Source organism: Haliaeetus leucocephalus, unplaced genomic scaffold (assembly GCF_000737465.1).
Source record: "Haliaeetus leucocephalus isolate CR32 unplaced genomic scaffold, Haliaeetus_leucocephalus-4.0 Scaffold555, whole genome shotgun sequence".
Classification (NCBI taxonomy): Eukaryota; Metazoa; Chordata; class Aves; order Accipitriformes; family Accipitridae; genus Haliaeetus; species Haliaeetus leucocephalus.
In genome coordinates this window covers 17,044,521-17,058,144 of record NW_010972991.1, presented here as the reverse complement: position 1 = coordinate 17,058,144, position 13,624 = coordinate 17,044,521, and the positions used below count along the sequence as shown (strand labels likewise).

Below are 13,624 nucleotides of genomic sequence, written 5' to 3'. Positions count from 1 at the left end.
ATACAAAGTCTAAGACAGCAATACTACAAATATATAAATATATAAATGCAAAAAAATGAACTTGTAACTGTTAAGTTATTTTAGAGTTCCCATGAATGCTGAACTTCAAAGTAAAGATATATCCAGCTTGTCGCAAGCTGAGCATGCCCTCAAACACACACACAAAAAAGCATTATTGCTCCTGACAGAGTAAGGGAAGAAAGAAACAGATATTTTCCTGAAGTTTAGCAGTAATATATACATGGCAATCAACGTGGACAGTTTATTAAGAGCTTCCATAATATTTTAAGAACACAACACCGCTCAAAGAATTAAAGATAGGAAGATCTCTTGACTTCTGACATTTAAAAAACAGTTTCCCTCTAAAATTCTGGATTTTTGAAATGAACAAAAAAGCAACAGAAGTCCATTATTCCATTCCTAAGTATACTCATGTAAATATCTCCCATCTACCTGAGAAATCAATTATCAAATTCACTGCCTCATCAATTAAACTATTCTTATCTTTCAATTCTGAAGGTAAAGAACTGCAAACAAGATCAATCAAAAAGAAAAAAATCAGCATGCTACATGTCACATGAATGCATCATTATGACCTGATATGCTGGAAAAGCTTCTAATTATGGGTTATCCCCCCACCGCCTTTTTCTCCTTTTTAAAGTTTTACCAAAACTTGTATAGCATCTTTATACTACTAAGGTAGTACCACTTTGCTCAATTGCTTCATCCTGTACTTTACCCATATGTCACAAGCCTGTTCTCCCCCCTCTTAGATTTGGTTGTATATTAATGTTGCAGCAACTATGCAACAGTTACAACCTCACTTTTTCCAAGTTCCTGTTCCCCCTTGCATTGAAACAAATCTCAAAACTACAGACCTGTGAATTTGAGTGATTTCACAAAATATTTACCTCTGTTTACTGAGAAACATTTGTAAGGCCCATCCATTCGCTGCTCCTCAGGAAGTGCAGCTATGTTCTTTCTAAACTTGTTTAGAAAGACATGTTCTTTCTGAACTTCTAAACATGTTCTTTACTGGTAACAACTAAAAGTTTCCTTGCACTTAAGGGAGAATACAGCTTTTAAAGAATGAAAAAAACAACTTAAACTGGTATAAAATCAAATACTTTCTTCCAGAGCTACAAATCTGAAAGACAGATACATGGTAACTAGTCTTCTCTGCAGCAGTCTCCCAGATGAATACCTTTAGCTGCCTCTCTTAGATTACAATATACCACATTTAAGCAATTTAACCAACTGATGAGAAACTTGGTTCTTCCCAGACCATTAAAAAAAGCCCACCACCCAGTACATTTATCTGTCCCCTACATTAAGATACTTTTCTTTCAGCTATAGAAGTTTACAAGTGGAAACATTTAGTTTCATAAATCTGGTTTCACGCTATTTCTTCTACTATATTCATGCCCAGAAGCGCACATTTCAAAAGGTGTGAGCGTGTCCTTGAATAACATGAGATTTCAGTACCTCTCTTACCCATAGCTCAAAATATTTACCAATATTTTGGGAAAGAGAAAGAAGGCAGCAGGAAAGGACAGAAGCAATCACAAGCAATTCTCTTTTATACCCTGACAACAAGATCTAGAATTAGTTAAATCATAAGAGAATTATATGGCTCCAGAGGGCATCTACCAACACAGCACAGAAGTAGCACGAATGCTAATCTGCGTCATGATTAATACTTGCCATCGTATAAATACTGCATATTCTGAGAAAGAACTACCATCAGAACCTCCTGTAGTCTAATGAGATGCATCTCTTCTTCATCAGCATAAATGAATTTTCAGACGTTATCTGGCCTAATGCCTCAAAGTTAAGTATGGAAAGCAATTAATTTTTGCTCCAAGATAGTATCATTATGATTTTTAATCTTGCTAATATGTTTTACAACTTTCTATAAACAAACAGTTTTATACCACAAGCTCAACACTAAAGAGACCTGCCATTCAAAATTTTTCTCTCCGATCAAATATTAGCAGTTGTGATTTAAATGCTACAGGACCAATGCTACATACACCTCCACCATTCAAAAGACTAACAACACAAAGATGCATGAACAACATGACAGCTCTGGTTCTGTAACCAGAGTCTTAAGTGTTCAACTATAAATTCTGACTTCAGACCAGAGAAATTACATACTCGAAGATGATGTAGGTTGCTGACAAAATCTTCATATCTCAATAGCTAAACAGAATATACCTACTTGAACAAACTAAAGGCTCAGCTTGCACCTACTACAGTCTAGCATTAAAAATTAGCCATATTTACCATACTATAGAGTGGCTCTGATACACATGGCACAATGTTGATACATGGCAGTGTAGACTAATAGTACTATAGTCCAACAAGAGTTGAACTATCAGAAGAATTCATTCATTGACTTGAATTCTTGAGGAGTCAATTTCACTTATTTGGTGGAGAAAACTCAGTACCTATGCAACATGTCTCAACATCATTCATCTCAGATTGTGGGTGAAATTGATGCATTTGGGAACACTATCAGCTTTCCAAAAGTTTCATCCATTCCTCTCAGGTTGGTACTTTACCTCCCATAAATGTAAGTTAACCATCCTCATCATGGGCTACTACAGTTCTGTCTCAAATGCTGAATGTCAAAATAATGAAATATTAAGGAAAAATATTTGCAAACAAGACTGGTTATTTTGTAGCGATTTCTCACATACTTTAATCTCTCCCCTAGCTTACTGTCTTCTCCATTAACATTTCAAGACATCCTTTCCAATTTTCAAAATGGAAGAAACATCTGAACTGGCCTCTCAGCTAAATCATCTCCCTCAGGATTCACCTTGAAGAATTTCTATTGGAAAATACCACCAACAAAACTTCAGAGTGGGGCTACAGCAAGAAAGATGCAGAACAATTTCTTACGAACATTCAGCTGAAGGACAGGATGAAAAGTTTAACTACTTTTGGATAAAGATGACAGGCCTTTCCATAAGACACCTTCATTTAACTGAAACCTAGGGTTTATATGAGTGCATATGCAAACAGGTATCTCGAAAGAAGTTCAGTGTATTTAAACTGAACAAGCATGCAATGAGGTATCACAGCAAGTTAATTCCATAAAAGATGCCCAGTAAAAGACTGCAATAATTGTCCTAGGGCAGGATCTGCTGAGTTTGCAAATAAAAAAAAAAAAAATCCAGGAAAAAAAAACCTAAACCCTAATTTAGTTACTAAGTTTCAGGGCCAAAGAGAAGAATGGGGTTAACAGGAAAAACATTCCTGAAGTAGTAAAAAAATAGAACATAACAAGAAGCACAACAGTAATAATGGCTATAATAACGTTACTAAAACACAGCAGTGGAAATGAAAGTTGTTAGTATTCCAAATCTAAACTACATCTATTCTTTGATGCTATAACCCCTGAAATCTCTCTCTACCCAAGCTAGATGACTCTCTCATTCTGCCATTATGACAAAGCAAAGGGGACAAAAGCTGCCAATTTTCACTGACACAGAAGTTTAGCGTTACTGGCTGAAAAAAATAAAATCACAATTTAGACATAAAAGGTCCGGTTGGGAGAGCAAGTATTAGACAAGCATTCTTTTTAGGTATCTTAATTTCTCAGTTTGAATGCCTGAATGAAGATGACAGCAGCTAAAGGTGAGCTACTATAAGTAGAAATAAGCCTCGAAATTCACCTCCCTCTTCAAGCTCTCTATCTATATTTAGTCTGAAAGGAAACAACAGACACACAGAAAAAGAAAACATGACATCAAAATAGCAACCTCACAGATACTGCAGACAGACAGAAATTGGAACACTAGAAAGACACCCCAAGTTCATAAAATTTGGTCTAATAAACATAGATTATCACTTCCATTCCTGGGAAGTTTTTTTGGGTTGGTTGGTTGGTTCAGGTTTGGTTTGGTTTTGTTTTTTAAAGTCATTTTCCCAAGCATGTAGGTAATTCATAAAGAAAATGACTACAGATACCCAATTAGCAACATATTACTGGTGTTCCTATCATTCTTATATCTCATGCGGGAATTACTTCTTGCCTTGAAAATGGAATTCCAGTTACAAAGAAAACCAGCTAATCAAAGCCAAAGAAATTCTGAAGGAGCAACCAATACTCATTTAAGTTATTGGTCAACTCAAAACACAGCTGCAAACAAATGTCAGCTTTCAGCATTGCTGCTTAAAAGCCCAATCCACTCAAACTGGAAGTATCCCTGGGTATAATAACACTAATCAAAAAAAGGTTTCCTTGATGAACGATAGTTTAAATTGTTTCATGAGTTTCCTATTGCCTATTAAATGCTTTGAGCACCTAAATGAAAAAAAGCAAAAAAAAAAAAAAAGAAAAAACCCAAATCTTACAATCTACAGCAGTGCCTTTAAAACACAGGGAGAAGTAAATTAAAACAGTAATAACAGAAGCGCAGCTATAGGGGTGTAACTAGTTATTTATAATTTTCCTAAGTGCATAATAAAGAATATGCTTTATTACATTATCTCACATAAACTGAGATGTGATATTCAAAAAGGAAACACAGAGTATTTATTTGGAAAAAATAAACAGATCTATTGCACAGCACACAAATAAAATAGTAAAAAAAATTCAATACCTTATCTGGCCACCACTGCAAGTCTTCTCCTAAAGAAACAGGACTTTGAACTGGTGTATTCTTCTTGTCCAGGTTTGGTTCCCCTTCCTTACTTGTAGAGCCTCTTTCATTATCAAATGAGGCTCCATCAAGCCACCTTCGTTCACGCAAACGTAAAACGGACTCACGTTCACGCAACAGCTCAGAGTCTCTCTCTAAGGGAAGAAGGAGAACTGGTATGCAATTGGGTCACACCAGTGGGATAAAAGTAAGCCACTCTCTAGTAAAGACCCTTCAGGATGCAACTAACAGCAGTTAAATCTACTCATACAGATTAAAAATAAAGTCCTGACATGCAACATTCAATATATTAACCCTTTCAAGCATATGTACTTTAGAATTACTAAACATAAAAATAAGCTAGAAATAAAGAAGTCTTACAGTTTTGTGCACTATAAAAAAATGCTAAAGCATTTTTACTTACATCATAAGAGGCCAAATACATTTAACATTGCAATTTAAAGTTTTATAGTACAATATGCAGAGTTTTGTAGTATTGTTTTATCAACGTAGTAACAACAACAAAAAAAATCTAAGTCTATATAGTCTGTTAGATATCTTTATGCAAACCAAAAAAGAGTATTTATTAGAGAGTTTCATAACAACTTTCCCCCAAAAAAACAGTAATTTGAAAAGGTTAAAGAAAGCAAGCATTAAAAAAAGCTCTCGTATACATGTTTGATAATCCAACCCCTTTTGTTTAAAGCAATATTCCATAGGACTGGATTTAATAAATTAAAGTGTATCTGTTTTGAATAGATCAAATGAAAACTTTTCAAGAGTCAGACAAGTTTTAAAAAGGATCCTTGTAGGAAAATGTTCCTTACCAAAATGCTTCCCCTCCAATTGGCCTACAAACTGTCTAAAGCCAGTACTCTGCAGTTCGCTCATGCAGATAAATTTTTTAAATCAGGTAATCAAACTAACTTTCCAAGAGTCAACTATGCATGGAAAATAAGGATTATAAAATTCGTAGTAACGTCTTATATAGAATAACCTTAGGAAAGGAAAAAAAAGGAGGAATTTAGAAGGAGTTATGTCAGATGCTGAATATTCGTACATGCACATAATGCATTTAACCTATTAAGTACTTTACTTATGCCCACAAAAATCAACTGGAATTACATGTATGAGATGACCACATTATTATATCATAGTTTCAACAAATTATGCCAAGTCTTGGGTCTTTTGCTGGATTAGACAAATGGGAAAGTTTTTTCATAAGCCAAACACTACAGCTTGTCTTACAGATACATTTCATAAAGTACTGTACTTATTTTCTAGCAAACATGACACTGACCCCTGACTAATAATTTTGTAACAGGAACTTACATGTTCAGCAATTAATATACTAAAACATGTTCATGAAAGGCAACAAAACTGTACTAAACAAACAATCACAGCAGAGGTTGGATTAACAGTTTGGACATACTCTAGGCATTTGCACAACAGCTTCAAAAAGATAGGAAATTGCTGCATGGTCTGTTATAAATCTTTTAAGAGTAATATGCTTTTTCAAAAAAAAAAAAGTAAAATGCCTTGACACTGCTCAAGGAGGTTTTTTTTATCAGCTGCCAATAGTTTTCCTTATTTAACTATAAAAATGCTTCCCAAAAGTAAAATTTAGATTTCTTCTCCCTCCTTAGTACCTAAAGGTCCTCATTCCATAAAGGTAACTTCTGTCATGGAACAATTCAGAAAGTGTGAAGAACAGTGAACAAAGAGCAACCCAAAAGAAAGAGGGGGGGGTGGGGGGAGGTGGTGGTGGTGGGGGAAATCAAGAATGCTGCATGTCATCGATTGTTATTCATTTTTGAGCCAAATTAAATACTTGTAATGCAATCTATGTATTAGTAGGTACTTTACACTAGAGTTTAAAATAAAATTAACATGCAAAAATTTTATAACACCTTGCAACACCAATGATCAACAATTAGATTTAAAATACATGACTATCAAGGTTCTTGCAGAACTTACCTGCTAATATTCAGAATTCATTAATAATTTTGATAATGAGTAACAGTCTATTTGTCTACTCTATATTTCACAACATATCACAGTCTACTTTCGCATTAAATCAGAATCTAAACCACCAGTGTGTACTATCACTAGCTTTTTCCACAGCAAACTACTTATTACAAAGAAAAAAGGTGCAAAATTACCTCTGGATGAGCCTAGCCTGGAAAGTGATGAGCGCCGAAAGGATGGATAACCAAAGTAACTAATATCTTCTGAAAACATAGCATCAGCATCAATAATGACACTTGGGTGAGCAGAATGTATGTCAGCATCCAGAAGAGACATAAGATCCTCTATAAGAGGAGACAAGGGTCTTAAGTGAATAATCAGCTACTTAAAACATCAGCTAGAGAGACCATCAACTAAACAAATATCAAAACAAAAAAATCCTATCTATTAATTGAATTTCTGCTCTTCAGATTCACCAGTGCAAACTCATGTGCCTCCTATGCAACCACATTTACAATCAAGCTTGGTGGACAAGTGAACAAAACCAGTTTCCCTACAAGAACTGCTCTGTCACTTACCTAACCACATTTCCCAAACAAGACTTGTCCAAAACACATTTTTCTGTAACCCAGAAATTCAAACTTTAGCCTGTCACTTGAAAGAACAAAGCGCTAGGATAAGATAGATACATATACATAGATGTGCACACACACTCATGCACGGAATGCAGAACTCCAAAGATGACCTAGAATTAAGGGAGGACAGAATTCATGGTGAAAGCTGGCCTTCACAAAGCCACATCTTTGATGTCAAAGACTGTATGTTCCTCCACAGAACGTTTCTTTCAGAGAATGACGCACCTGTTTAATTCACAGGCTAGTAGAACAACAACTGTTATCTGGAAAAAGCACCGTTTTTTAATACCATGAGTTAAAAAAAAGAAAAACAACCAAAACCAAAAAGATGAACTTAAATACTGTAACTGCCCTAGCTCTTATGTTAGAAAACTTGAGTTTCTCTGAAGTGCTGATCATGATTAAAGTATAAAACAGTTTCCTTCCTTTTACTAAACTACAGCTACTATCCACACAAAAGAGGCCACTGAAAATTCATGTACTTTATTGAAGTCCAGCAATATGGACTGACAAGACAACTACACCTGACTACCATCTTGCTGCTACAGAAAGGACAGTCCTCCTTCCTTCCTTCATCCCTGTTGGCAGGCACCTCCTTGGGGCAAGGTGGGATTTCTACATCTACTACTAGCACATTCACCTGGCTTGAAACAATACTTCGTAGAGTATAGAAGTAAGGTGGGAAGCAATCTTCAGACTGACTTAACTGGGTAGTCAGAGCTCCAAAAGTGGTGCCTCACCACACTCAGCAAAGCTGACCAGACCCTACTGCTGCCAAAGGAGACAGTTCTGCCCCTTCCCAAACTTTCAAGCAAGTCTGACTAAAATATCAGGCTCCCCAAATTAGGTTTCAGCTAACACATGCAGGCACACAAACCTCACCACCATGCAAAGGAATGGCAGGATAGCTCCTTCTGGCAGCAGGACAACCTCATCTGCTTTAACCACTCATGAAGCTAACATGAGGCTATACACAGAGTCCCTTCAGAAAACACAGAGAGCACACATATAATTTCAACACATCCAGTTCTCAGCCTCTACCTCATTGTAAGCACAAAACAAAATAGTGGCTAGAAATCAAGGTTTGAAGTTAAATATAAGCGTTCTTAACAGCAGGAACTGATTACTATGGGTCTTTTTCTCAGGATCTGTAATGAAGGCCGGGGGGGGACGGGGGACGACAGGGACGGGGACACGGGACACAAAGGAGAGAGTATCCAAAAACTGAATAGGAGCCAGAAGTCCAGTTTACAGCCAGTATTAATTCACTTAACTGTTCCACTTACTGATATTTAAAGCGTTAAGAGACTTTCACATCCCTGCGTATCAGAATATTCATCCTTAAATTTCTAAACTCTCATCTCCAGGAAATATAACATACCAACTACAACTAGCTGTCCCCAGAAAAACAGCACTGTAACTAGTGAGTACTGTGGACTTCAAAGCAAGCAAGACCTGCACAAGTGCTTTTTGCATTAAATAAGTAATCCACTCAAGTGTAGTCTGTGCTTCTACAAGCACACCACTTGGGACTCAATGGTTCATGCAGTACATTTTAGGAAGTCATCCTTGACAGACTGCTTGGAAATCCTAGTACAAAAAAAAAAAAAAAAAAAAATCGGATTTGGCAAACAGGCTCTGTGTCAGTAAAACACAACTCAGACTGGCCTTATCCTGCCTGCTACTTTATCTATTTTCCACTGGCTTTCCACAATGATAAACCAGCAGTACACCTCACCTTAAGAGTGTCAACTTGTAAGTACCAGACTTTAAGAGCTGCAAACACAGCTGAGACTGTTGTATCTCCGAATATTCACAGACTGCTCCTCCTCCCTCCTCCCACACCCACCACAACCATCTCTTCCTAGGTAAGCTCCAACCTCTCTACAGTCCAGCAACTTGTTCTCAATTTTTTTTGGTCACTACCCAGCCAAAAATTGCAAAAAACTTTGATGTCTTTTTAGGAGCACAATTGGCCAGTACAGAAAAGAACTCTCCAGACTCATTCAAAATGGATAATATGGCACTTTTTTAAAGGTAAGCTAAGCCAGAAATCCTCTTGACGGAAAATACACACTAACTTGTGACACACATATACCTTCCACCATGTTAGGTGACTTTAGTTTAGCTGTGTTTCCAAAAAGGAAAGTAAAAATTCAAGCCATCAGACTTGAGAACCAAAACTACATGGGTTTTGGCTAAATGTGCATTAAGATAAGTGAGGAAATGAAGCCTTTTTTTACTCTCTTACTTCAGCTTCAAATCAGACTTTAATTTTCTTCCAATATTTCTGCAAAGAGATACCCCTTCTTCCATTTTCTATACCAGCAAACAGAGGTGCTGAAACCAGTAGGGATAGGAGCCAAATCCACTCCCCTTCAAAAATCACTGGAATTTTTTTTAGTGCTGTGAAAACACAGATACTGCAAGGCTACATCCAGTTTAAGAATCCAGGGGAAAAAAAAAAAACAACCAAACATTCTCTATGACTTTATTTTCCTGCTCTTCAGAAAAATCCCATGGGATGATATAATTCATCTCTTGTGCCATGTTAGACCAGAATCAGACCACACCCTTCACATTTAGGTGTGGTAATTCTGATCAACCTATTTAGGTAAGAAAGTACCTAGGATTCACTAGTAAATACCATTGAAAATTGGAAGGAAAAGGATATCCAGTGCAGACGAAAGGAGGAAAAAAAAACCCCTACCCCAAGTTCCAGTATGCACATAAGCAGCAATTCAAGTACTAAGAGAATTTTTATTTTCAGTAGCCTATGCATAGCATTATCACCGGATTCATTAACTAAAGGCATTGCCTAGGTCAACTCCGATCTCAAGTTCGGCTCGCATTAAACCTTCTCCCTTAAGGGGGCAATCATAAATTCTCTCCCCTCTTCTCAGCTGCGTATTTTTATAAAATATTCAACAATTCAATGACTTCAGTATCTCCTCCTCTTTCAAGTTTGGATTAAATTGGCAAAACTGCGACAGTGAAGGGAGGGAAACATGTACTTTGGTTTCGTAGGAAACCTGACTCAAACAGAACTCCAGAACTCATTTCTTGATAAGATATATTTATTCAAAACATTACCCAACTAGAAGTTCATCTTAAAAAAAAAAATAAAAATAAAACAAAGAAAACAAAATCACACCAACAAAACCACAGAAAAAAAACATACACCAAATTGTTTTCCCCCAAGGCAAGCCACTGAACTGATACTATGCTGTGCTCTGGTTCCCATCTCCCCTCACTGCAAGACAATACAGTAAGTACTACTGCAATACCAGCTCATCTCTCTTCTCTCCTTTAAAAGAAAAAAAGAAAAAAAAAAAAAGAAAAAAAAGATTTTTAAACAAGCTCATCTCAATTCCAAAATCCAAAGTAGTTTGGATGTTACCAAACCTATGTTTCACAAGTCCCACTAGCAAGAACCCACTATATCATGCAGAAGTTACTGAGGAAGCATGCACACCTCTGAACTATACAAACAACAAAACATTTTAACTTCCACAGAACATCTATACAGAAGATTAACAGAACATAAAGCCCAGAAGAAGCCTCTAACAATACAACTTGATGTGAGCTGGAAAATTAGAGACCTTTAAGTCTTTTCTGTGCTACATGTTTTTCTATATAGTTTTCACCTTGATTATTTTCCTTATGTACTTGTTAAGTATCAACTGAACCCACATTCCTCTCTGCTAATGACCATAAAACAAAAGAAACAGGACGAGATTACAGAAGGCAAAATCAAAGTACATAAGGCTCTAAAAATAAATATCCAAGAGACACTTATTCAAGGCAACCTGTACAGAAAAGTAAAGTTCTGCTCTTCACTTAAGACATTTTCCAGAATTCAGGAAGAACTGAGACATGTTTTTTGTTACCTTAAAAAAATTCAGATGCACAACCTTTACAATACTAACTGGAATTATCACAACTGATATATTAATGAAATTATGATGTATTAAACAAGAATTTATTAATTTCACAGTGGTTGGAAAGTATCTTAGGGGGTTTTTTTAATTTATTTTTTAAATCAACTGTAAATTACTCTTAGTGGTTTTAAAAAAGCTTCTCTGTCTTGCAAGGCTTAGAGGAATAACCCCTAAATTTAAGGGTCACAAAGCACCACACATGCAGAAGGGAGAAAGTAAAAATTAGCATACGCTTTTAATCAAAATGCAAGAGCCTCAAAAGTCCTGAGGCAAAAGTAGTCTTGTCATTGGCTTTTTTTTGTGCTTGGAAGGAACAAAATCAAAAAGTTTTAAAGCATAATTTGACATAATTGAAGAAAAAAATTCTTTATCTTTCAGAATCATTACTAAAACCTGACTAAGAATTGAATGCATATAGCATTTATCAGTTATCTACAGTTTTCTTTAACAAACTCTGATGTTACAGTTCCAAAAGAGCATCCAGAGGTGAGATGACAACTGAAAGCAAGAGTGCAAGAGCAAGTTTCTAGAGCAAAAGACTTAAAAAAAGGTTCTATGTAGTTCTGAAGGACAGAGTGTTGGTGTTTTTCCAGAGTGCTATAGGCAAGTTTCTCTGGCCATCAGGTTTTCCTGAAAACCAGCCTGCATGGTTATGTGACACAAGCGAGGACTGGTAATCTGTACTATTTAACGTACCAACAGTAGATTCATAACAGCACTGACTACTGTTCAGCTAGACTTTTCCTACTGTTTTGATCACATTCAGATATCAAATTAATTCATTTCTGTGCAACAAACTTATTTTTTCCCATAAAACTGAAATAAATTAAGCCAGACAGAGAAGACATAGCATGTTCTACAAATTGCAAATTACATCTTTGAAGACTGAAGTTTCATTTCCCACAAGAACCGGGGAAGAGTTAGCCCAGTTTCTCTGTGGGGTAAGAGAAAAAAATACTAACATCAGGGGGCTGCAATCTCTTGTAGGAAAGATTAGTCTAAATAAGGGAGAAGCTTTAAAAATTAAGCCAAGGCCAAAATTGTTTTCTGGACAGCTAGTGAGGACAGTGAAACTCTGTTTACTACTTTAACGTATCTCAAATACAAAAGACGCACAGACACCTTCAAATAAAAGTTACCAGTCATAGGTTGTCAGACAGTCCCTATTAACTGATCCTGATGATCTCAAGAGGTACTAAGAGAATAGTTAATGCTGTAGAAAGCTGGTTAGTATGGTTACAAGGAACATCTATTGTCAATGATTACTAACAGTGATTTATCTTCTGAAGGCTGGTTCTGGAGGAATGCATTCAGGTATGCTTAGAGTAAGAACTCCTGCTTTGAATACTTGGAAAGAGTTAAGAGAATTTACTTCCTCCAATGCGTCTAATGCTATTAAGCTAATTACTAAAAAACAAGACTCAAATTAAAGATTTTTCACCCCTTTCACCAGAGGATTCTTAATTCTACAGCAAAATAAAGCAGCTTGACAGATGCAACTAAAACTAGAAGAGGCAAAATGAAATACAAAGCCTTTGCTGCAGAACAAAAAAGCCTTTGTCTAATCACATGATTGACAGGATAAAGATGGAGGAAGCCCATGAACCTTCCTGGTGAACCAGATGAGCAGAAAAAAAAAACGTTTATTAGAAGAATATCAAAACATCATTTTGACACACAGAAAGAAAAGCTAATATGTAGTCAGAGTTCGGATGCGTTCTCTTCATGCAGTGTACCTAACACAAACATTAAATTTGGCTGCTATGTTTTCAAATACGTTTACTCAGCAAGAAAAGTTTACCTAAATTATTTAGCCAATGCAAAAAAAGACTTAAAGTCTTTTATAAAAAGCAATTCTATGGGACAGACAATATTTAAAAAATATGTGGACTTCAATTACAGCATTTTACCAGTATATCCAGAATACTACAGCATTTATGAAGGGAACCCGAGATGAAGAATAAATTCTCTATCTAACTCTAACAACTGTAAGCTGTTTTGCCCTCACTTGAGGCATTTTGGTTAGAAAAAAGCTGTATAATTTTTGCTCTAAAAACTGCTTTATCTTAATAATATATGTTAGTAGTAAAAAACATGCAAGTCACTAGAAGGTTTTAGAATTAGCTTTTATAAGCAAGCCACACAGCAGTCTCAGCATCTCGTTGAGCAGCAAAATACAGACGTAAGTAATGCTGATGTTACAAAGCCTGGGATCCTAAAAAAAAAACAAACAAACAAAAAAAAAACCACACAACCAAAACCCGACTTTCCTGCCACCCACAAACAGGGTCAACAGTTATTCTTCAATGCCTAACCTAATCCCTCAACACATCCCAGTGCATCTTTTGTTTTGCGCATCTTTAGACTTTGCTCCTATAAGCAAGAACTGTCTTCGCTGCATACCTTGCACACCACGGAGCACGCTGTC

At 36.2% G+C, this 13,624-nt stretch overlaps 1 protein-coding gene across 2 annotated transcripts in view; it reads right to left on the bottom strand.

The window, feature by feature from the left end:
• UBR5 (ubiquitin protein ligase E3 component n-recognin 5) overlaps positions 1-13,624 on the bottom strand; it is a 75,024-nt gene that overhangs the window by 53,807 nt on the left and 7,593 nt on the right. The window contains exons 7-8 of one of the 2 annotated variants that reach the window (XM_010577025.1): positions 6,815-6,964; positions 4,614-4,825 (exon numbers count right to left, since the gene is read on the bottom strand). In XM_010577025.1, the coding sequence (XP_010575327.1) occupies positions 4,614-4,825; positions 6,815-6,956 (354 nt within the window). In that variant the 5' untranslated portion in view covers positions 6,957-6,964. The remainder of the gene's footprint in view (positions 1-4,613; positions 4,826-6,814; positions 6,965-13,624) is intronic. The other variant, XM_010577026.1, reaches the window with a different exon arrangement.